Consider the following 25,932-nt stretch of genomic DNA (forward strand, 5'->3'; position numbering starts at 1 on the left):
AACACTTTACTACAGATGTCACTCCAAACGATGTCACTGAGAGAGAGGATTTCTATCAGTTTCCGTACATTATTTTGAAACTCTTCATGAAGAACCTTGAGGTAATGTATCTGATTAAAACTGAAGGTCTTTGAGCCTAACTAGAAAGAACTTTTTAAGAGAAGGAATGGTTTGCTTTTGGCACGTCTGTTGACTAAATAAAGGGTCCAGATTTGTACATCTATCTGAAAAATATCCATTTGGTCAGCAATGCTTCCTTCTTTTGAAGATCAAATCAAAGTTGCAGAGAAAGCAATTGCTGAGAACAGCTCTACAGCTCATTGCATTGCTATCTACATTGGGAAACAATGCTTGGTAGTAAGAATCAGCCCTCCAGCATCTGGTACAATTCCACATTTGAGAGTGAAATTCTTGGAATATTTAGCAGCAGCTTCCTATGCACTAGAGCAACATTTTAAAACAAGCAGAATCAACGGCCCCTTATACCTCACCTTCAGAAAGACATGTCATTACTCAGTAAATTTTGATATATTGTTTTTAAACACACACACACGGACACACACACGTTCCAGATGTGATTAAGCCCATATACACAAGAGAAAAGTCCTACAGGCCAAACAGCCTGTTTAGAGACCTTAATCCTAAGCATTATGTTATTTATGGGTCAGAGGAATAGCATTTCATGCCCATTAACTCAACGGGAAATCTAGGCCATAAACCTTGTATCTTATCACTTGGTTGTAAAAACTGTTTTTCTGGTACATGATTCATAACAGCACTAGCTGCAGAAGCTTACAACCACCTAAACATGCCCCGGAGTTGTGAAAGCAGTGGCTCCTTGGCTGCCAATGGTAGCCAAAAATAGTAGTGCATTTCCCCCACATTTACTCAAACTTCTAATAAAAAACCCACAACTGTTGGTTATCTCACCTCTAATGCAGTTTTCAGCCAGTGGTTCAAAGAGGTCAAAAGTTGCTGTTGCACCATCTGACATTGTGAGGTACTTGCGAAGTCCATAAGGATGCGGTGATCTTACTCTCCCCATCTTTCCATAGAGGGCAGTCTGAATGTGCCCACTCTTTCCCCAGATCAGAGGTGGAATGTACCTACAAAGAAAACAAATGCATTTATTTGCTTTAGGACAGCAGATCTGCTATTGGAACAAGGGCACTTTCTTCCTAGAGTAATATTTAGTGAAGTGTAGGGGTAAAAATAAGGAGCAGCTGCTTGGTAAGTGCATTGGCCAACAGATATAGAACTAGAGCCCCCAACCTATTGATCTGGTATCAGGTATGATTTAGTGACCTCTGAAAAACACTAGCTACAGAATGCTTACAAAAGCATTTCCTTTCAAAGGAGAAGAGAACATCTGTACTATGCTTATCAGGAAGGTGGTACGGCCTGGTGCCAAAGCAGATGGCCTTTTATCTCGGATTTATGCTTGCTGGTGTACTGAAGAAGAAACTTGTGGGGGGGGGGGAGGGAGATAAAGATATAAAGATAACTTTATCTGCTTTAGGAACACCAATCTAAATGGGAAGGAATCAGTAGGTGAGCAATACAAAGCTGCCAGACAGGAGGGAGCTTTTCAATGCATATCAGGAAACCTAGTTCATTACTCAAAAGAAGTATGTCCTTGGTACCAATACAGAGGTCATGAGCATATCAAAGTGGTGGAAAGCAAGCTTTCGACTGTACGCAGAACAATCATGCCTGACACTGGTGAGCTCATCAGAACCTGAGCTCCCAACATAAAAGTATAATGAATGTCTAAATTATGTGCTTATACTATCATTGGATTTTACCTGCCACCTGTCAGAGAGTCTCTAGGTGACTCACATCAGAATAAAACTTAATAAAATTTAAAACATAGCAGCTATCACTAATTTGGATCAAAATACAAAACACAGAAAAGCAACAGTATTAGAATGTCACTACACATTGCTCTGGGACGCAGGTGGCGCTGTGGGTTAAACCATAGAGCCTAGGACTTGCCGATCAGAACGGGGTGAGCTCCTGTTGCTCGGTCTCTGCTCCTGCCAACCTAGACGTTCAAAAGCACGTTAAAGTGCAAGTAGATAAATAGGTACCGCTCTGGCGGGAAGGTAAACGGCGTTTCCATGCGCTGCTCTGGTTCGCCAGAAGCAGCTTAGTCATGCTGGCCACATGACCCGGAAGCTGTACGCCGGCTCCCTCGGCCAATAAAGCGAGATGAGCGCCGCAGCCTCCGAGTCGGCCACGACTGGACCTAATGGTCAGGGGTCCCTTCACCTTCACCTTTACACATTGTTCTACAGCAACTGTCTGTCTGTCAGCAACTGATTCCCAGTAATTCCCAGTAATACACAAGCAATGGACCAAAACAGCACATTCTATCAAATGCCTGGCAAAAACATGAACTTGGTGCTGAAAAGTTACTAACATAAGCACCAGACAGTCATCATAGGGGACAACATTCTTAACCAGGAGCTCATAAGAGAAACAGCCCTCTTCCCTTCTTACGTGGAGAGGTGCTCCAATATTTATTGTGTCCTCCAAGGCCTGGGAACCCATTATGAAGAGAGATCAGGTCAACACATGTGCATGCACCTGCTCCAATAAATAAATAAATCAGTAACCTGACCAGTCAAACAATAGCCAAATATTGAAGCACAGATTTACTAGAAGAGAGGGGAATATGAAAAGAGATACTGTGGCTCTAGAAAACGTCAGAGCCCAATCCCTTCTACATGACCCCAGAGCAAATGAAATGATCTCAGAGATAGCCCCAAATCTGCGGCATTTGCAACATGTGCATGCTTGATTTATGCTTTCTCTTGAATCTTACTTCTGATTAGACATGGCTGTACTTATAGCACATTGCCAGTGGGAAAAGTTGGCCACATGGCTTAATTTGGAAGAGGGCAGGTAGGCATACTGAAATTATTGCAGAGCTGCAGCTAGGTCACACTGTACCACATACACACACTAGTATTGTTGCAAATGCAGGAGCATTAATCAATAACTGATTCCCAATAATGTAAACATTCTTAAGAGGACAGCCAGTCAGTATTGCTTAGGAACATAGAAAAACTTTGTAGATCAATAAAGGAAAGCATGTTGTCAACCGCCTTGAGATCTACTGATGAAGGGGGGAATACAAATTTAATAAATAAATACAGGAAAAGCAGTGCAGAGGTGCCTGCCCCCTTTTAAAATTAGACAAACGGCTTTACTGAGTCTTGTAGGTAAAGCAAAATGGCCCTCAATGTATTGCTATCAGAGGACAGCATGATACAATGAAAAAGGGGGCTATCAGTCACACAGACTTTGTGATTTTTTGGAATCTTTGACGGTAATCAAATAACAGATAGTCAATTGACTAGCACTGCAATCCTATCCAATTTGTTCAAACACATTCATACATCTTTCATATCCTGTGCAATGTTTGGTGTTGCTAATAGAATTATTCATGAAAGGTCATCAGCATGATCTAATTAGACATTACACACCAGCAGTGGAAATACAGATAGTTGGTGGTTTTTTAGCAGGCTGGAAAAAAGAAATTTCCATTATGCAGTTAGCTGTCCTAAACTGGTGTTCTAAATGCTCTTAACAGCCTTGTGGTTAATAATTCCAAAATATATAGACCAGTATCATGGCAGCTCCTACAACAGTAGTGCAAATGATACATAAGTCATGTTGATTATATGCAAGTAGAACATATGTACACAGACATTTAGCTTCAGTTTCTACACAAAGCTCCTCTTCTTGCTCTAGTAAACAGCACTGCAATTGTGCAATTGTGCTGCTTATAGTCATGCTACTCTGAAAAGAGTGCCAGAGATGCTCCTAGTTTCCTGTGGACAACAGTAACAGCATTTCACAGGATCTTCAGATTAATGAGCTGCACTAGCATTTAAATTACTTGTTCCCATTATAGGCATATGACAAGACTTCGAAGTTTGGAAACTTTACTAAGAGAGTGTTGTTAAGATGCTGCTTAAGAATATGCCTGAATCTTTAAAAAAATGTTAAGGTAGAATTATAATCAGTCAAATTTGAGCAACCCAAAGTTTTATCCAAATTTAGTCATAATCAAAGTTGACCCAATGACACTAATGGACATGACTGAATTAAAAGATCTGCTATGAGTAAACTTTAGTAGGGGCACAGCCCTCATTTCCCAAATTAAGAAGATTGCCATCAGCTACAAGATCTTGTTGATACTGTGCTACTTATACTCTACCTTGCTGAAGCTAATTAGGTCTGGGTCAGGTCAGCAATCACCTTGGAACCATATAGATGCTGCCTTGGGTTCCGCAATGGAAGAAAGGCAGGATTTAGAATGAAAAATAAATAAATAAGCAAACAAATGATGGCGCCTAGAATTGTGCTTTTGTCCTGGGCTTCTAGTGCTACAGCTCTCACATTAAAGTTATTACTGATCCAGAATTATTGCCAAGCTGAAAGTTTAAGAGGTAAAAAACATATAAATTAATATTAACTATGCTGCACACTGTAGAAACATAGGTTACAGAAGGACACCCTAGGCTGATGGCAACTTTTAGGGAAAAAATCTTAACTCTAATTGTCACTGGTTCTAAGTGTTTTGATCAAACCACTGATATCAGTGGAGCCACTCTAAAAATGACTTAGTTGTCTTACCACCACTGACTTGCCCCACAAAGTAGTTCTTGCAAAAATTTCACAGTGGGAACTACCTTTTCCTGTTTTTCTCACCAACCACAAACACAATGCATTTATATGGCTCAAGAGTTTCACCAAACTCTACCCTTCCTTTATGAAGCAAAGCATTTAGCAGCCTAATACACAGCTTCTTCTCTTTCATGTCTGTTCTCCTAATAAAGGTGTATTTGCAGTGCAGTTACTCACAGTTCAAACATGCATTATGCTGGTGGGAAACACAGAAACGGTGCATAGCTGCACGCAATTACATTTGATAACAGATAACACTGTCACTGGGGAGTGGTTTATCAGTGAGCAGTTTCTATTGTACTGCTGACAGACTTTGGATCAATCCTCTTTTGCCATCATTCCATGGTATTAACGTCTAAGGGCCTTTCAAGAGGCACCCAGTGTGCAATGTAATTCACATCCAACTACAAGGAGTCTCATATGAAATAGCTCATGTTCTGCAAGTGGCCCAGGAGCGTTGGGAATAATGATGAGTCTGTACAATGTTTCCCAAGGCCAATGCAGAGTGTCTCATAACCAAGTGCCCATAACCAAAGCACTAGTGATGCAAACGTATGGAATACAGTGGTGCCTCGCAAGACAAAATTAATCCGTTCCGTGAGGCTCTTCGTCATGCGGTTTTTTCGTCTTGCGAAGCAAGCCCATTGACAGCTTAGCAGATTAGTGCTATTAGCGGTCTAGCGGCTTTTAGCGATCAGCTGAGAAGTGGCTTATCAGCGGAACAGCTGATAAGCGGCTTAGCGCTTAGAGAAAGGGCAAAAAAAAGCAAAAAAAACCCCACGGGAACTCGCAAGATTTTTTCATCTTGCGAAGCAACCCCATAGAGAAATTCGTTTAGTGAAGCGCCTCCAAAACCGAAAACCCTTTCGTCTAGCGGGTTTTCCGTCTTGCGAGGCGTTCATCTTGCGGGGCACCACTGTATTCTTTTTGTTTGAGTGTTAGTATTTTGCTTTCCAAATCACATTACTCTAGCAGCCAACTAGCCTCTCAAGCCTCTCAATATCATGCACATGGAAATATTACAAGTTTAATAAAATCTTGCTTTTCAGTATTGCACCATCTCAGCACAGGAAACCAACTGTCTAGCCTGCAACATGTATTCCATAACACCCTGAGAGCTGATCCAAAAGCAAGCAAGCAAAAGCAATTTTTACTTGCTTGTTAAAATTGTGCTTTGCCTTTCCACCCAATTGCACACTTTACCTTAATATAGAATGTAAAAAGCTCAGCGTGGCCCACTAGCCATTAAAATATTTTATCCAGGTTGAACACAGAAGTATTGTGCTATGTACTATGGCAAGAGGATTAAAACATTTTATCATGTGCTGCTTGCAGTCCTGCTGACCCTGCCACTGAATGATTTTGGGGGAAAGAGAACAAAAACTCAAAAATTACTACAAATGCTGGTCAGGTGGAAAGTGAAGTTAAACCTCATCAACTGTGCTGTGTTTGTCATTATTTTACGCTCCTCTCAGGAGTCCAGTTCCTACACAAGCTAACTTGATTAAAACAGAAATTACAGTTTGACCCGTGTGTGTTTTTACTCACTTGTTCCAGCAGTCCTTTAAAATCAGGAGATCAAGCTAGAAGAGGCATGCAAAATCCCTTAAGCCTCAGTAAGGTCCTTGGAATATCCCAAGGAACACAGTAATTAAGATTCCATGCATTTTGTACAGGGTTTAACAGCAGTTTTTTACTTGGTTAACTGGAACCCAATCCTGCACGTTTCTCGAGAAGAAAGTTCCTCTGTGTTCAATGCTTACACCAAAGTAGATTAAAAAAACCCAAAAAAACTAACATGCTCACTAAACTATTAAAGAGCCTTCATATGCAGACATTATCAAGTCTCAGTGATAAAAATAATTGTTTAAATTAAAAAATTAAGATTTTAAAATTTTGAATAGGATTTTAAAAATTCAAATCGGACCGTTTAACAATCTGAATCCAGTATGCTAGCCCTACAGTTTGTGTCTGACTAAAATAAATGTCTCTCCCAAATATATACAATGCTTCCTCTAAATTAGTGTAAATTAAGAACCAATTTGTTCATTCCTCAGATATGAATATTTGCATTCCACCTGATGTAAATAAAACAAACTGCTCAAATCTGCCCAGTAATTATCAAATCTTACTTAGTTATATTAATTGTGGACATTTAATTTTGTTTAATTAACATTAAACAAGTTTTATTAACATTTTGTTTTCTACCATATTTTTGAGCTGCTTGCCAGCCCCAAACAACCAGTTTGTGGACCAGCTCTGGTCTAGACATTAAAACAAAATCATACTTCTGCTTTACATCAGAACCAAGTCAGAATGAGAGAAGGGGAGGGGCTTTTCTACACAAGTGTATGACAAGTATTTGGCTATACAGTACAGCAAATTCAGATGGTTGAAGGTGGTTTTCCTTCAACCCACTCGGATTATAATGGCAAAAAAACAAAACAAAAAACAAAACAAAAACAGTTTAGATCAGTTAGCAATGCAGTATTTGAAAAGGCCTCATTTCTGGAAAGCTCTCCTTCCTATGGAGAGGCACCTGACACTTTTTTTCTGAAATCTGTTTTTACTGCTCTGCTGTTTTAATACATATTCATTTTCCAATCCAACATTTAGTTTATATTCACATTTAAACAAGACAGACTTGCAATAGTTTACCTGTATAAAAATCTTTCAGATTTTTGTATCATAATGGTGGGAAACTTTCTATAAAGCTATTGCTTCCCACACATATCAAACATAATTTTACATTAATGATTTAACCAACACTTTATTTAGCTACATAATTATATATGTATAATTATATTCAGCTCTGATAATCCACAGGAAGCCATGAAGTATGAAATTCTATACTACTGGATTCAATAATAAGTTTCTCTGAGAGGTTCTTCCTTTGTATTTGCTGCCTTCTTTCACTGAAACTCAACCAATAAGGAGATGTAACAGTGGATATATCTCCATAATGGAAAAGGGGGTTGCTGTACATTTGCATCAAAGCAGAGTTGTGGCAGATAAAGATGCAGAAATTCCTGCTATTACAGTGGTACCTCTGGTTACAAACTTCATTTGTTCCAGAGGTCTGTTCTTAAGCTGAAACCATTCTTATCCTGAGGTGCACTTTCGCTAATGGGGCCTCCTGCTGTGCACAATTTCATTTTTTAAAAATATATATTCACTTTAACACACCAAAAATAAAAGACAAATATCCATCAAAACAAAACAAAAAGAAAATTAATACATTGAATAATAATCTCAAAACCTTAAAATAAAAATGGTCTTTTCCTATAGGCCAGACTTTCCATCTATTCCTCAAAGATTCTTACTTTGCCTAGCGTGGAGGAGTCACAGTAGATTAAAATGTGGATTGTTCATTCACCTTTGTGCAGTATCTGCAGGTACAGATAGGTAGCTTAAGGCATTACTGCCATGAAATCTCCTGCCTCCCCCAACGAAAGTAGATTTGACTAATTATTTTGGTAGTTTTTGAGGTTTCACAGAAAGTAATATTGTTTTAATACTATTTCTCCAAACCAAAGATCTCACTGCAAATGGGTATTAATCCAACTCAACAAAATTAGTTTATTGCTACAAAACAACTTCAACTAAGGACATAGCAATGACCTGGTCATTTCAGTAAATAACACTTCCTGATGCTAGACTGATAGCTCCAAAAAGTACAGGAGCATTATCATTCCCCATACTAGATCTGAAGACTGAATAGGGGAAAGTCATTACCTTAATTGCCCTGCTTATGATCACCAGAGACATGTGGTTGTCCGTAAAAAATGGAAAACTGGACTAGATGGGCCTTGGAGTTTGATCAAGCAAAATAGGTTCTTTCCACATGTTATATGGCAACAAACCCAGGCTTGTTACCAAGTGTGAACTCAACAACAGGATGCAGTCAGCTTCGCTCTCTTAAATCCAACACCTCTATACGATACACAAGTTTCCAAAGATAGAAATGTTTCATTCACATAATAAGCCTTTATGTTCTTAATATTTGCACAAAAATGTTCCATTCTATTCCCAATAAAAGATCTCTTCTCATTTGTAAATAATTCCCTTCTTATGTATGAATTTTTGCATTTGGACACCTAAACATTCATATATTCACTGGATACTCACTCTTTGGTTAGAAGAGAGCATGACTTGAGTAGAAAGCGGGACAAAGGAGTGTCTTGGTATATGAGATCTGGAGGGGCAGTTGGGCTCTTCAGATTCAAGCAGCGGACAATAATGTAAAGAACAGCAGCTACAGCAGCCAACTTCACCCCATCGAATACTGCCGGCAGCTCAGGGGTTTCCATTAAGGAATTCATCTTGAAATCTATGAAAGAAAAATAAAGCTCAGAAATCTATTTTCAGCAACTGAGACATGCTTACAAAGCGGTGCCATGGAACAGTGTTGTTAGAAATGCTTTCATGTATAAAAAACATTCATAAAAAGCCCAGATCAGGGCAGGCTCACACAGAACAGATTATCCAGTTTAGCTTAAGAGCTATGTGTACATACACAATAAATCTCTAGACTCTACACCAGAACATTTTGACATAGCAGAGATTTCTGTTCTTGGTTGACAATCCTTATCTTGATTTTTATCTCTATATTACCAATTAAAGATTAGACACTCCAAAGAACAACTGCATGACAGAATTATCAGTCAGCTGCTTTGACAGTGTCTAGAATTCTGTAGACAGTGTTTAGAATTAGGATATTTATTCCAACCCCCCCCCCCCAATGCTGATACAAAGGAACAACTCTGGTGCCTATTCTAAAAACAAAATCAGCTAACTGAAACAAGATACAAGAATCGCAAGAGAAGTCACAAAGATGCTGAATCATGGAGGAGTAGAAGCAAATGCATCCATGCAGGAGATGACTTGTGCAACTGTCAATGGCAAGGAGTGTCTATTGGCAGCACCACCTGGTTTGCCAGCTACAGCCATTCCTTGACAAACTTGCCACATAAACATAGTTGGATAACCTTGAATTTCTATCCCATTCTACCTACCTTAAGAGCCCAAGGAAGAGTACAGATAAGCAAAGAATACAAACATTACAACCTTCAAAACGCAATACAGAATATCAGTAAAGCAATTAAAAAAACACAAACACAACACAAAATAATATCAATAATACAATTTAAGACACAGAACTCACAAGTACAACAGAAAAGGAATTCATTGGCCCCATTCTCCTTTCCTGGATAAACAAGTGGGGTCCTCAGGAACAGTGTAATAATTATGATGTGAGGGACAATCACAACCCTACCACGAAGGAGTTCTGCTTTGAGGCTGCAGCCACAGAGATGTACCTATCCTATATCGCCAGCAAAAAGGCCATGTCCACTGATGGGACCAGAAGTGGGGGCTACCCTCTAGATCTAAGGCTTATGTAAGTGCTGAGGTTATGTGGCCAATTACATGGCTTGCTGGACTAGTAAAAATTGCCTTGTAATTTTTATCCAACAATCTGATGACATGTTATGGTAATGGTTAACGTCACTGCAATAGCCCACTCTGTTTTATGTTGCTTTTTATGTTGTATCCCACCCTGGGATCATTATGATGAATGGTGGGCTTGTAAAATGAATATAATATTTGTGAAAAACACAACCATCTGTTATTACTAATCTCAATTTGTTACTGCAGTTTCTCTCGTTGAAGCTTTTAAGAGTTTCCCCAGAACTAACAAGCTACAAAAGTCCACGTGAACATGGCAATGAGTAAGGCTGCTTGTCCTTGAGCTCTGTGGTCTGTTTTAATTTGTTATTTTGAATAGTTTTAAAGTCACTTGGCTCAGCCACTAATGTTAATTGCACTATACAGGCAAGGAGCATATCTGCTTTTACTTTTACGTGGGCTTAAAAGCAATATATTTTAATTGGAGGACAGGCACTGGGAGAGTAGCATTTAGCATTCAACTGGTAAGGAATGCTTTTTAAAAGCTCACTGCGACGAAGGACTCTGCAGTTTTAACAGTTTTAATACAGTTACCACAAAAACACAGACCCGTAGTGCTTTAGATAAATTGTCTGGAACTCCTTTGTCAGGTTTAGTCCACAAATCTATGCTTGACTATTGTGAATCAAGGGAGGCAGAAGTAATTGCAAAGCAAGATGAAATTAATTTGTCTTATATGGACTACCTGGTTCTTCATATGGCAAGAGTGCAAGAAATGGGGCTGGAGATGCCTTATCTCAAGTAAGAGGTTTTGCTACACCTCTATTGAAAGCTTAACTAACTGGTTAGCTGATCTGGACTTGTTAGGAGCCGATACATATGCTCCCGGGCAACCTAAGCTTCCTCCATATAATAAAACCTCAACAACAATTTTGGCACGATAGACTCGGCCACAACTGAGACCAGCAGAAAAAGCATTGCTAGATTACATACCAAAATAGCAGCACTCTGTTTAGCAATAATTTGCAGGATGTTGAGAGTAGTCCTTGACAACTCTCAAATAATGCATTCAATCACATAAAACCCACCTTGTGCTGTGTGCCACTTATTCTTAAATGCAGGAGACTCGGGAATCATCTAAGCAAATATGGTGTTCAAATCAAGGTTAACCTATAAAATAAGAGACAAACTAAATGTTATTTTACTGGCAATAATAACACAGCAAAAGTCACAACAGGCTCAGAGCACAACCCATCTAGAACACAAGAGGATAGCTGTCATAGGTCCACTTCATGCAAGCCAGCTACCCAGGGGCCACCTGAAGTTGAAGAGAGCTAATCATGTGCAGTAGCCCACCATATGAATCTGTGAATATGATTTGCTTCCATGTTTTGGCAAAACCATATTGCAAAGACAACAGCATGGCTGTATATAATCTATACATAGATTTATAAATACATATAATCTATGTAACAGTATGTTACCTCTATGTAACAGTATGTTACATCTATGTAACAGATTTATATATACATATAATCTATGTAACAGTGGTAGATTCCCATTTTATACAACAAAAAGCTAATAAAAGCTGGCATAATCAGCAATACTGGTGCCACGAGATATAGTCCTGTATAATATTTATGCTACATAGGAGAACAAGGTTGTACATCTGCCTGAGTCAAAATTAAGCTGACAATAAAAACTTTTGTACCTATAAACTATACAAAGTTGTTCAACCTGAATTCCTCTAACATTAGCAAAACTTGTATTGTTCAATATCAGCTGCCCCAACACATATCTGACAGCAGCAACATTTTACCTGAAGAAAACTCAAAGAAAGTCTACATTGAAGTTAAGTGAATGCTAATGCAAAACTGTGCAAAATATCTGCTGGATGAAAGATGGTTGAAGTTATGGCTGTTACAATGGATAAAACCTTTGGTGTGCGTAATCACAGGAACTGAGGCAATACTGTAGAACAGGCTTCCTCAAACTTGGCCCTCCAGATGTTTTTGGCCTACAACTCTCATGATCCCTAGCTAGCAGGACCAGTGATCAGGGGTGATGGGAATCGTAGTCTCAAAACATCTGGAGGGCCGAGTCTGAGGAAGCCTGCCGTAGAAGAGTATAAAAGCAGAAACATATAGATATTATAATGCTTTGTAGAATATCCCTGTGAAGGAAAGATTGGAGGGTGGGACTGATGAGATAAGATCAAATGCAACACCCTGTGCTAGCAATTAAATACTCTAGAAGAAACTAAACCAGCCTAAAGCAAAGGAAGTTAGTAATAACTCAAACTCCAATCAAGCTCTTGACATTTAAAGGGAATGTTTGCAGAAGTAGAGCATACACCCTTGCCGCACCCAGGGAAAAGGGAGGAAGGAATATGGCTGTAGTGTCATTCACCTCTTTAATAAGCCAAATAATTCAAGATTCAAAACTGGAATATGTTCTATATCCTTCAAAGGTATAAATGGCAAAGCCTGTTATCAAATGTACTGAGAGTACTTCCAATGGGCACTGATACAGTACTAAAAATAAATTGGAGTCTACTTACCTGAAAAAGCAGAGAAGTCCACAAGTATCAAATGCATGCCTTTCATTCCCTATGTTTACTGCCCAAACAACTAAACTGGCAAAGAAGGCCAAGTGCTAATAAGGACATTAAGTTCAGAATGGGTGCTGCCCCTCCAAGACGAGTTAACAGTGGTGAATTCACAAGTGTGCATTATTTAGGACTGGGAAGGACAAGCTATCAACAGCCACTAGCCATGATGGCTATGTGCTACCTTCAATATTAGAGGTTGCTGGTGAGCACAAGTAGGGAGAGTGCTAATTGTGGGTTTTCCATAGCCATCTGGTTGGCCACTATGGGAACAGAATGCTGAACTAGATGAGCTTTTGGTCTAATTAAACAGCAGGAGTCCAGGAGCTGTAGCTTCAAGTCTGACTGCTCGGTAGAAATTGGGAAGCAAAAGGCAGTGTGTGTTAAACCAGCCCTCCCAAACCTGGTGTCCTCTAATTTGAAACTGATGTGAGCTGTTCTAAACATCAGGAGGGCACCAATTTGGAATAGGCTAATGTTCATGAGCATTAATTATCACCAGTTTAGTTATCTCTAATGTAGCTTAAGTTACCTTTGACAGATTCCTCTTTAGTCTGCTCCTAGGATGTTTAAAAGGAGAGGTGGCTGGGCATAGTGACATCTCATTCACTCTGGGGGTTTCTGTATTCCCCCATTGTGATGCTTTCCAATAGCAATGCATTTTACATTGAGGAGGGTAAGTGAGAAAGGGCTCTTGTGAGTCCTCAAAGGGGAGAACCTTTGTGAAAGGTTTCAGGTGCCAAAGCACCCAAGATCTTTGAAAAAGATTAGTGCCTTTGAGGCTTCACAAGAGCTCTTTCTCTTTTATTCTCCATATGACCAATTCATTAGCTAATGTCATAGCCAACGCTACTAGGAAGCACCACAATGGGAAAGTCAGAATCCCCCAGTGAGCTGTTGCTACATCCAGACTCTTCTTTAAACATTCTAGGAACAGACAAAGAGAGGAAGCAGTTACCAGTAACAAAGCTGTGTCAGAAGCATGGGAGGGGGAATTTTAGGGCCAGTCTATAATACAGTACACCCAAATCACAACTGTGCTCATCTAGAGAAAAGGTGGAAGGGGACAGGAGAAAGGAAGGAAGAGGAGTGGAAATCAAATAATCTAAAAAAGACCTTTAGCACTCTCTTCTATTTGTTAATCTAGTTCCTCCAAGAAGACAGCAGTACTTACAACCAGCTCAACATTTTCTCCTTACCCAATGCCCTTTTTAAAAGCTAACAAAAGGAAGGGAAAGACTGTTCAAAGAATTGGAATTTGAGCTCACAGCTGTTCTTTCATCATTTATAAGAGCTACTTCTTACAATTCAGGGTGGAACACTCTTAACTCATATGCCATCCCCACTCGTCTCCGCCAAAGGTACCAGGGTTCAGAAACGCAGTTGCTCGGGGCATAGTCCATGTGTGTTTGCATAAACTGTCAGGTATCAGAAAAGTAAATAATTTTCTCCATCAGGAAAATAGGATATGAAGGGGGTTTTATTCAACATTTTTTCATTATCAAGAGGAAAGAGATTATTAATATATGGACTTTGTATTTTCAAGGATTGTGCAAGTGACCCAGTATGAGGGACAGAGTTTCAGATTTGAAACATCTGAGGTCACTGCTCACTAATACTGTATTGCACAGGATCACTATCTAAGTTCAGATCTCCATCTGCATAAATTGGAATTAGCATAGTCTCTACCTGGATTTTTGATAAAGAAGCAATGTGCAAAGTATTTTATTTTCAAGGTGCTATAAAGGTATATCGTACAAAGGTATGATAAAGGTCTACTGTTTTGGACTGGATGGATGAAGCATTTAATGTACAGTCAAAAGCAAAAATAGAGATCACCAGTTACTGATGTTAATGAAAGCATTTATATGCCAAAGCACTACAGAAATTCTACAACCTAATATCCAAGGTTTGGAAATCTGCAGCCTCTATTTCAAAAAGATGTACATTTCACTTTGAAAGTTACTGAAGATCTGAAAGACATGCAAGGACTAATCCACTACAAGTCTGAATTCCACATACATTTCTATCTTTAACTAGTGCTTACATTCTTCAGTTCATGATTCTACACCTCAGAGAATACAATGAGGGTCAAATAAAATGCAGTTTGTGGAAGATCTGTTATTAAGATCTCTCACTTCTCCTTCTTTTAAACTCCATATAAGCAATCAGAGGCTTCATAGTCAGCATTGGCTCTCAATTTTGGGACTCTTAGGTACTATGTCCTCAGGAAGCCCATCTGCTTGCAGCATTCACCACTGCCTATTTGCTTGTGCTATGAATGACCCTATCTAGTAAGTAAAGCATCCTGTTTTTCTGCGTGGCCAAGCAGCTGCATTTGAGACACCCACAAAGCAGAACACAATGGCAATAGCATTATATTTCCCAGCAACTAGGGACATGCTATCTCTAATCCTGGATGTGTGCCATAATCACTGATAGCCTTATCCTCCGTAAATTTGTCTAATACCCTTTTAAAGCCATCTAAGTTGATGGCCATCACCACATCTTGCAAAAGCCAACTCCATAGTTTAATTATACGCAAGTATGAAGCGGGTGGCACAGTGCTCTAAACCACAGAGCCTAGGGCTTGCCGATCAGAAGGTTGGCAGTTCGAATCCCTGGGACAGGGTGACCTCCCGTTCCTCGGTCCCAGCTCCTGCCCACCTAGCAATTTGAAAGCACGTCAAAGTGCAAGTAGATAAATAGGTACTGCTCCAGCGGGAAGGTAAACAGTGTTTCCGTGCGCTGCTCTGGTTCGCCAGAAGCGGCTTAGTCATGCTGGCCACATGACCTTGAAGCTGTCTGTGGACAAATGCCGGCTCCTTCGGCCTATAGAGCGAGATGAGCGGGCAACCCCCGAGTCATCCATGACTGGACCTAATGGTCAGGGGTACCTTTACCTATGAAGTACTTCCTATTGACTGTTCTGAATCTCAAATCATTCAGCTTTATTAAAATAATCTCTATCCACTTTCTTCACAAATTTTATAAACCATTATCATGTGCTTCTCACCTGCCTTCCCTCTCCAACTAAAAACCCCAAACACTATGACCTACACATTTTTCCAGTGCTGCACATGGAACTAGTATTAGAAGAGATCTTCTGCTTGCCAGAAGATGGACTTATCTACTTCAGCCCCTTCTTCGTTTTCAATTGCAGTCGCTGGAAACATTTGCTGAGCCAAACAAGCTGCTATACAATTTAACTTCCCCATTGCAGTTCTGAATACTGGTTTGATGATGAGCAATATTTCATTCTATATACATTTTCAGGCCTACAGAATGTTCTCAAAAGAAAGTGAACTTTGGAATATAATCATTCATTGCTGAACTGTTACATAATTCTGACAAGTACGTGATCTGCATTTTTTTAGTGCTAAATGACAGGAAGTTCCAAATGTCCTACTGTATAATTAAACTGTAAATATTATTAGTCACAAGGCCAAACAGGTCACCAACAGTGATGCTAAATAGCTCTCATTTATTTTTTACATGCCAGTTATCAGCATGAGTTTATTTGCAACTAATTTTAAGCCACACAAATATTTTTTTAAAAAAGACAAAAATACCCTGCTTCTCCTATGTAAGAGCTCTGGTAATCTCTACTGCACAACCCAAAGTTTCCACTCCTAGATCTTCAAAATTATTTCTTCTATGAAATGTCATAGTAATTTAAGATTACACAGTATTCAGGATGAGAAGAAAACTTTGAAAGAATGCTATAAAACAAGCTGAAAGATAAACATTAATTCATAGCCAGCCAGACCTTCAAAGTATAATAATAAGCAATTTCACATTTAGCGCCTTTCCCAACAAAGGGAAATCCCTCTCTATTTCAATAATAGAATCTAACTACCAAACAAAGCCTTCATGAATCTATAATTCCACAATAAAAACTTATCTTCCAAAATAGCTCAAAACTTCCTACACGATAACTAGAATGCTTAGATGATTATTTATTTGTCTCAGTTGCCTTAAGATATGAAAGTATCTTGGTATTGACACTACAGGAGCCAGAATCTAGTACTAAAAGAGTACTGGAACTAATTCAAGAATTTGGTCAGGTAGCGGGTTTTAAGTTGAACAAGATGAAAACTAAGGTTTTAGAGAAAAATCTAACAGCGACTGAGAGAGAGGGGTTTCAGAAGGAGACAGGATTAACACTGGTTAAGAAAGTGAAATACCTAGGGGTTAACATGACTGCCAAGAATGTGAATTTATTTAAGGATAACTATGAAAAATGTTGGATGGAAGTGAAAAAGGATTTAGAAATATGGTCAAATCTGAAGTTATCATTGCTAGACCGAATCGCTGTGATAAAAATGAATGTATTGCCTAGGATGTTTTTGTTTCAAACACTGCAAATTTTGGATAAAATGGATTGTTTCAAGAAGTGGCAGAGAGCTATCTCTAGATTTGTCTGGCAGGGCAAGAAACCTCGAATAAAATTTAAGATATTAACTGATGCTAAAGAAAGAGGTGGACCTTAAACTTTATTATGAATCAGCCGCTTTTTGCTGGCTGAGAGAATGGTTGCTTCTTGAAAACACTGACGTGCTGGATTTAGAAGGTTTTAACAACGTATTTGGGTGGCATGCATATTTGTGGTATGATAAGGTCAAAGCACATAAAGCATTTAAAAACCATGTTGTCAGAAAAGCACTGTTTAATGTCTGGATAAGATATAAGGACTTGCTTGAAAATAAAACCCCAAGGTGGTTGTCACCAATGGAAGCGAAGCCTCAGAAAAAGCTCAATATGGAGGCCAAATGGCCGAAATATTGGGAAATTTTGGAACAAGAGGGAGATAGATTAAAACTACAGAGTTTCGAAAAACTAAAAAATAGAGTGCGAGATTGGCTCCATTATTATCAAATAATGGAGGCATATAATCTGGACAAAAAAATTGGCTTCCAGGTGGAAAAATCAAAATTGGAAATAGAACTGTTAGATCCCCAAAGTAAGAACTTGTCAAGAATGTACAACTTGCTGTTGAAATGGAACACTCAGGATGAAACGGTGAAATCAGCTATGATTAAATGGGCACAAGATGTTGGACATAATATTATGATGGCTGACTGGGAACAGTTATGGACCACAGGTATGAAGTTCACGGCATGCAATGCCTTAAGAGAGAATATAATGAAAATGACATACAGGTGGTACATGACACCAGTCAAGCTTGCAAAAATTTACCATCTGCCCGACAATAAATGTTGGAAATGTAAAGAGACTGAAGGTACATTCTTTCACCTTTGGTGGACGTGCCCAAGGATTAAGACTTTCTGGGAAATGATCTATAATGAAATGAAAAAGGTATTCAAATATACCTTCCTGAAGAAACCAGAGGCCTTTCTCCTGGGCATGGTCGGCCAATTGGTGCCAAAGAAGGATAGAACTTTCTTTATGTATGCTACAACAGCAGCAAGAATACTTATTGCAAAGTACTGGAAGACACAAGATCTACCCACCCAGGAAGAATGGCAGATGAAGGTGATGGACTACATGGAATTGGCGGAAATGACTGGTAGAATCCGAGACCAGGGAGAAGAGTCGGTGGAAGAAGATTGGAAAAAATTTAAAGTCTATTTACAGAAACACTGTAAAATTAAGGAATGTTAGAAGGAGGCTGGAATGAAGTTATGTGGCTTTAGCAGAAGTATTATAAAGGATTAAGTAAAAATAGATTGTTAATGGATGAAAGGAGGGAAGGTAAAGTTATATTGTATTAGGATAAAAATTGGGAAGGATGGAAAGGATTTGTTGAAATAGCTAACTGAACTAGAATACAAAAAAGGGAGGTGCGAGGAGGTCAAGGAAACAAGCAAATGAAAGATAAGCTATGAGAAGGTTCGTTGTATTTTTTCCCCTGTTTTTTGTTTTTTCTTTTTCTTTTTGGTTTAATTGTATCTATTTTTCTGTTTGTTATAAGTCTGTGTTTAACTTGGTGTGTTTTCTTTTTCTTTCTGTAACCTTTAAAATCTAAATAAATATTATTTTTTTAAAAAAAAGATATGAAAGTATCTGCCCAGGAGAGTGAAGGACTTTATAAAAGCAGACTGATCCAAACTCTGTTATAATGATAATGTTATAATGGTATGACATGACACGGTTTAGAAAGAAAAGAGTAGAACATGAATTTTAAAACAAATAGAGTACTGTAATAGTATAAAATATTAACATCAGTTAAAGCAATTTGCAATCAGAAGAATTGGGTGGGTCCCTATAAGGGAGGGACAAAGTGATATTGTGGGCAAAAAATACTCGCTGTGAAGAAGACATGGATCCAGTAATATGTCAGATACGTTTTTTATTATATTATATGAGCAGTTTTGAGTGTCAGAACTCTTAAGAGATAAACACCCATGCTGTTTGCTTAAACAGAAGCAACACTGTTGAACTCTGTGCAAGATAACTCTCAGAAGAGAGTTTCTTTTAAGTCCAAGAAAGGTTGACTGCTTGCAGTTGCTGTCTGTAACCTGAATAGTGAAAAAGCAGGAATTGTATAAACATAACTTCTGATTTATGCAGTATGATCCTTTGACAATGTTATGGGTGTATTGAATGATATACTAATTCTAAGAGACCAATTAAAAGGCAGGTAGAATCAATAGGTCTACTCTGAGTAAATCTTAGTTGGACCATCACCTAAATCTTTTAGGTGATGGTCCAACTAGTAGTACATTTATCAAAGTAGTAGTACATTTATGAAAGTACTACTACAGATACACAGAACATATTTCAGAACAACTCATACAAACCATTATAGATCTATCTTGACAGTTTTAAATTGACTCAGATACACAGAAAAAATATGCAAGTACATATTTAGGTATTTAGTAGATTTATATCCCATTTTTCAACCAAAGTCCCAAAAGAGCTAACATTATTTATAAAATGTAACAGATAAATCAAGCAAATAGCAAGATGGCAAGGCCCACAGTGAATATAAGCACAAAAGCGCATTATCAAGAGTCACAAGACACATATTCAGCAGGAGACATTTGGTCTTTATGGCCGAAGTCTCAGAAGGATCAGAGAAACCAAATTTGTTGCCACTCAAAGCCAGCACCCGCTCTGGCCTTTGTCACTGCATCTCTGCATCTCACTTTTCTGTATGAGACAACTTAAGATTGCCTACGCAGAACATGTATATACCCCTGGGTGACAAGCCCTGCCAGCTATTTGTTTTAACTGCTACATATTACAGAATATGTACAGTTGTATTTAATACCCTTAAGGGTCACAATACAAGATTTACAGTACTTTTCATTTCTTCATGCAAAGCTAACAAGGTCGTCATTGACAAAACAGCAATTGGGTGAAATCTAAAGCAGTATAACTGTATAACACAAAAGAGCAAAAGCAAAAGGGAGAGGCAAATGCCCCCTTTTAGTCTTCTTGTGCATGGATTATTTTAGAATAAGTCTTATTCTATCAGTGTAATCTCATCTATTCTATGGCTTATAACAACATCAATTAATCAAAATAATCCCAGGTGATTGGAGCAACTAACTTTATAAACTGTATTTAAATTAAGTAACCAATCTATAAAGCCTAGCTATAAGACAAGTGTGGAATAGATAAGATTCAGGAATAGGAAGACAAATGTCTACACATTACCTCACATTCCACCTGCAAGACAGTGCCCTTCCCGGTTTCTTGCTTCAGAATTTCATTGACATTTGTTATTATTCCCTCCGGCAACATATACTTGTAGAGAGGGGATAACAACTAATGTCAATGAAATTCTGAAACACGCCTGGTGGGGCACCATTTTGCTGGCTGGATACGGGCGAACATGTATGCATTGCACAGAAGATAATAATCACCAGTCAATATATAATAAGAAGTCTGTCTTGGGTACAATTCAGAAACAGCAGGAAGTAGAGAAACACCCTAGGAGGTAACCCTACAGCGGGCTAGTTCAGTGAAATCTCCCAAAGCAGAAGCAACACATGGCTCAAAGGATAGAGGTGACTAGCACTTGGATGACCATAGTTTGGACCAGAAAGTAATAAACAAGATGACAGGAAGGGAAGCATATTTGAAAGAAAAATTAGGGAGAATATTTTTTACTCTGTGGGGAAAAGATGCTGAACCTAGGCAGTAAATGTTGCTGCCCTTGCACACACAAAAATATTGGGGAATAGGAGAAAAGGAGAGAGATGTGAAAACGCACCTCAACCCCCTACCCCAGTCCATAATGTAAGAAGAGGATAAACCGAGTCTAGTAATACTTCCTGTTATATTAAACCCATGCAGTAATGGGGAAACAACAATGGGCATGCTAGGTGGGGCGTAGCCCATGAAACCAAACCCATAAAACAGACAAGAGCCTTTGTAAGAGGTGAAAGAGGAAACAGTTGGTAAAGGACAGAACCTCAGCCATCACTGTTACAGACCATTTAGGATGAAAAAAGCAGACTCTGTTACAATTCTCGAGTTGTAGACCCTATCATTTCTCAAGAGAATTTCCATTATAACAAAGAATAACCACATAAAATGCTGGGTATTTTTTACAACTTTTACAACTTTTACATCTTGGAGTAATCGTTGTACCTCTTTACTACCTTTTCTGGGGCACAGGCAACCCCTGTTATTGAACAGGGGAGGACCCTTGCCTCCAGGCTTTACTTACTAAATAGTCCTTTATTCTGATGGGGGGGGCTGTTTTTAAAACACAGCCCCGATACTGAAAACGCTCCCTCTTTCCCCAGTTTTGAAGTGACGGACCTGCTGATTTTAACGTGCAGAGAGAGGAAAGCTATAGGGACGCCACTGGTGCCAGTATTTTTTGTTTAGGCTGCTTTCTACACTCCACTATTAAGTAATACTCAAAGAGATGGAACAGAAACCAAATAATTGTGTGTGGCGGGGGGGGGAAGGGGAGGGGTGTTGGAGAGGAGAGAACCTAAGAACCACCCTGCTGGATCAGGCTCTTGGCCCATCTTAGCCTAGCATCTTATCCTCATAGCGACCAACCAAACGCTTGTGGAAAACCTATGAGAGAAAGAGAGCGATTGAGAGGGAGAAGCCCACATAAGATGCTACGGCTCTCTCTCTCTGTGTGTGTGTGTGTATATGAAACATCTAATTAAAAATGTCTTTAAAATTAAATTAAACGAACAGTTTGAGGAGGGAGGTGGAGGAGAAGACACAGAAGCTGGAAAGGAGAATAGGAGAAATCAACAGCAGGAATTTAGGTGGTTGTTATGGCGGGGGGGGGGGGAGAAGGGGCCTGCCTTTCCCTGCAGAGGGTGATGATGATGGATGGGCAGCCCGGGCATAGCTGGGAAAGGAGGGAGGCCTCTGGGCCAAGGTCACAAAGCCAACCCCGCCCCCCCCCACGTTGTCGCCGCTTTGGGTGGCAAAATGGGGAGGGGGTGCGAGGCGGGGGGATCGACAGAAGCCCACCAGCCGCGTTTCTCCCCACCCATCACCTGCTTCCTTCCGCCACATTAGGCAGGTGCGAAGGTGCCTCGGCCTCCCGCTTCTCCGCCCCCCCCCCCCGGTCCAAGTGGAAGAAGGGCGAGGGGACTAATAGTGCCACCACTCCTCCCCCTCCCATTTTTTTGAGGGGAGGGGGTTGTCTCTTGGTCGCCGCCCAATTTGGGAAATTGCCTCAGCCCCCCCCCATAACAGACATCCCTTCCCCCTTCTTCGTGCCCGCCCCCCCTCCCCCAGCGCACCTCACGCCGCAGCCTCACCTGCGTAGGCCCGGTCTGGGCTCTCCCGCTCTCTCCTGTCTTGACTGCGACTCCCATCGAGATACGCCGCCACACACCCGCGCCTGGTTCGGGCTCCCAGCTTACCCCTCCCCGCTCCCTCTCCTCAGCCGCCGCCTTTGTCACTCCATTGGCGCCCGCGCCTGCCACTCTCCACCTTCAGCCGGCGCCGGATTGGCTGTCGGAAGCCGGCCTTTCGTCCGAGTGGGAACTGGGAAAGAGAAGGGGGTGGGGAGAGGAGGGCCTGGAGGTTGTCAGGGCGGCGGCGGCGGCAGCGGCGGCGGTAGCAGCAACGACGCCGACGCCGCCCTGCCCTCCCCGCAGCAGTCCGGCGAAGAGGAGGAAGAGGAGGAGGATGCCCATTGGTTCCTTATGACGCAGTTGGGCGGAGACACGAGGCGCCATTGGGCCAGGAGGGGTGTCAGTCAGGGTTGGGTGGAGAAGTGACGCGTGCCTGAGCGTTGCGTCGCGCTGAGGGGAAAGAGGGAATGAGCGGGAAAGGGGCGGGATGGGTGTTGGTTTTTTTATTTTTTTTATTTTTACCTTAGGTGGGAGATTCTGCCTCAGTTCTTTTGCCTCAGGCTGTATCATTCATTCAAAATATTTCTTCATCGCCCTCCCTTTCCAAGAGAGTAACATACCGTACATACAAAAAATAAAAAAAGAGCCACAAACTTCAAAAGCTCGAAATATTGTATAGAACAGAAAGGAGCCATAGCTCAACTATGAGAGCAGGTGAAGAAGAAGAAGAAGAGTTTGGATTTTATATCCCGCTTTATCACTACCCTAAGGAGTCTCAAAGCGGCTCACAGTCTCCTTTCCCTTCCTCCCCCACAACAAACACTCTGTGAGGTGAGTGGGGCTGAGAGACTTCAGAGAGGTGTGACTGGCCCAAGGTCACCCAGCAGCTGCATGTGGAGGAGCGGGGAAGCGAACCCGGTTCCCCAGATTACGAGACTACCGCTCTTAACCACTACAGGTGCTTTGCATGCAAAAGGGTTCAGTTTTCAGGTGGGGCTGATGCCGATCTGTGTAGACAGTACTGAGCAACATGGGCCAAGGCAGCTTTCTGTGTGATGTTGAAAACAACAGGGAAATCTTAAAAATGGGCAAATAGGAAGGCCTTTGCCTGGCTTGGAAAAGCTTGTAATGTTAGGCAAGCCATGTTTCTCTCTCAGAATGTATAGCGGCCTGTGCACGACTTGTTTTCTCCCCACTGGGAAAGTGCCAGCTTTCCCCAGGATAAATGGATCGCAGCACTTTATAGTAACATCAAACAAAATTCAGTTAGTGAAAATAACATACGAAATGCATAATATCAGCCATGTTGCTTTGCAAAGATTGGTATATTACGCAAAATTGCATACAAAATGTATTAATACTGTATTAAGAGGCATTTGCACTAAAATGCTGATTAATTTTTTTATGATTGCTTTTCAAAGAATCACAAACTGATGCGGAAATGCGTGGAACTAATTCAAGATCGGAGAAAATGGCAAACTGAGAGGAACTGAACGTGGCATATTTGCTCATCCCTAAATAGCACTCTGCAAAACTCTAGCCATTTATTGACCTTTTCTCAAGTGGTTGCCTACACTGTCTGGAGAGAGGGTGGAGTTCCACAGATCCTTTTGTGATGCCCTATGATTCATCCTGCGGGTCTCTTTAAGTGCAGTCTTAGCCTCTGCACGTGGCAGCTCATGTGTTTATGCACAGGTCCCTTGTCCAATGCCATTCATTCTCCTCCTCTGTGTGCAAAGCCAGCCTGTAGGCTGCGCAGAGAGGCTGGTCCAAAGAGAGTGAGCAACAGCCCCTTTCATTATTCATCCAAGTGTGCAGGCCCGTGCTGCATGCAGAAGATATGAAAGGAGGAAGGCAGCTGCTGTGCACAGACTGCCAATGAGATCGGAAAGCTGCCTTTGCAGTTCCTCTTTCAGTACAAACATTTGGCTGCGGGCTACCACAAAGAGCTGGCCCTGCCTATCTCCCCACCCCCCACCTCGTGTGTCCCAAGTGACATACTCCATGTGACAAGCCATGCCCAAAAATACAAGTGGGCATTAAAACGAAAAGTATTTTGGGAGAGAAAAGGGCATGCCATGATTGTGTCCTTGTCCCTGTCCTGTGATTGCCTTGTCCTGTAATACATCTGCACTTACAATTCACTCACTAGGCATGACTTATTCTCATTGCAGCCATAGTGAACATAGTTAAAAAGGATGACCAGGAATGATTTTTTTTTCTTTTACAAACCCCTCCAAAGGGAGAAAAAGAAAAGCAGGCGTGCAGCTGGTGAGAGATATATTGGTCTGACTCATGCTTCTACGCTTTAACCTCTAGATCTTCCTTTCCATCAGCTATTCTTGGATGAAGAAAGAGCTGGTGCCTTTTAAAGAATGCTACAGTCGCATGCATTAGGAATTTCTATCCTAAATATTTGGGCAGCGACTGAAAATTCTTCATACTCAGCTTACCAGAAATTAGCAATTACACCCATGAAATCCTTTTTGAGCACTAAAAAAAAAGTCATGAATAATAACATGGGGGAGGGGGAATGTTCTCCACAACAAATAGAAATTAGCTGCAGATCTGAGTGTTTCCTATTATTGCTATCATCAATAAAGAAGGAAGGAACTGAGGGAAGAGGAGAGAAAAAGACAGCAAATACTTTTATAAAAATCCCAACTGCAGCCATTGAGGCTTTATTTATTCCCCACTAAACTGAGGTCTCTTAGATGCTTTAAAGCTGGTTGATGGTGAGCTTGCACTAATAAAATACTGTATTTTTCGCTCTATAACACGCACCAGACCATAACACGCACGTAGTTTTTAGAGGAGGAAAACAAGAAAAAAAAATATTCTAACAAAATAGTGGATATATGATTTTTGTGGTTCATGCTGTGGCCACAGACATGTGATCTGACAGTAAGTTTGGAGTAGCCCAATGCAAAAATCCTGAGGATCCATGTGGATCCATGCTTTGTAACCACGGAGGAGGGAAGGAAGGGGAACCATGGATCCTCTGCTCACAACTGCAGCAGATCCCCCCCGCCACCCGCAGGCATTCGCTCCATAACACGCACAGACATTTCCCCTTACTTTCTAGGAGGAAAAAAGTGAGTGTTATGGTGCAAAAAATACGGTAATTGTTCATCACATTTGCATCCAGACTTCATTCCAGTGAGCTCTGTGCTAAGCATACTGTGTTCTTTTATTTGATCCTCACAGCAACCCTGCGAGGTACAGGCAGCTGAGAAACTATGATTAGCCAAAGGTCAATGAGCTTCCTCCTGAAGGGCAAAGTACACATTGTGCACAAATTTTATTTTTAGAAAAGGGGCAAGTTAAAGTGGAAAGGTGGCGAAAGAGAAGGCATTCTATTTTCAAGTGTTTAAAGCATAACTCAGTTTCAGTGATCCACATATTTTCCTTGTAAAAATACCAAATATTATGTTTTTTAAAAATGTTTTATTATAAGTGATACCTTCA

The 25,932-nt window shown here is 40.5% G+C and overlaps 1 protein-coding gene across 3 annotated transcripts in view; it reads right to left on the reverse strand.

Annotated features, from left to right (window-relative positions):
• ABHD2 (abhydrolase domain containing 2, acylglycerol lipase) overlaps nt 1-22,774 on the reverse strand; it is a 41,095-nt gene extending 18,321 nt beyond the window's left edge. The window contains exons 1-4 of one of the 3 annotated variants that reach the window (XM_081839128.1): nt 22,426-22,774; nt 11,193-11,274; nt 8,827-9,028; nt 931-1,106 (exon numbers count right to left, since the gene is read on the reverse strand). In XM_081839128.1, the coding sequence (XP_081695254.1) occupies nt 931-1,106; nt 8,827-9,028; nt 11,193-11,241 (427 nt within the window). In that variant the 5' untranslated portion in view covers nt 11,242-11,274; nt 22,426-22,774. Of the gene's footprint in view, nt 1-930; nt 1,107-8,826; nt 9,029-11,192; nt 11,275-13,244; nt 13,307-22,425 lie in introns of those variants that run through there. The other 2 variants (XM_081839129.1, XM_081839130.1) reach the window with 2 other exon arrangements.
• Nucleotides 22,775-25,932: the final 3,158 nt, after the last annotated feature.

Source organism: Podarcis erhardii (assembly GCF_964252035.2).
Source record: "Podarcis erhardii genome assembly, chromosome: 14".
Classification (NCBI taxonomy): domain Eukaryota; kingdom Metazoa; phylum Chordata; class Lepidosauria; order Squamata; family Lacertidae; genus Podarcis; species Podarcis erhardii.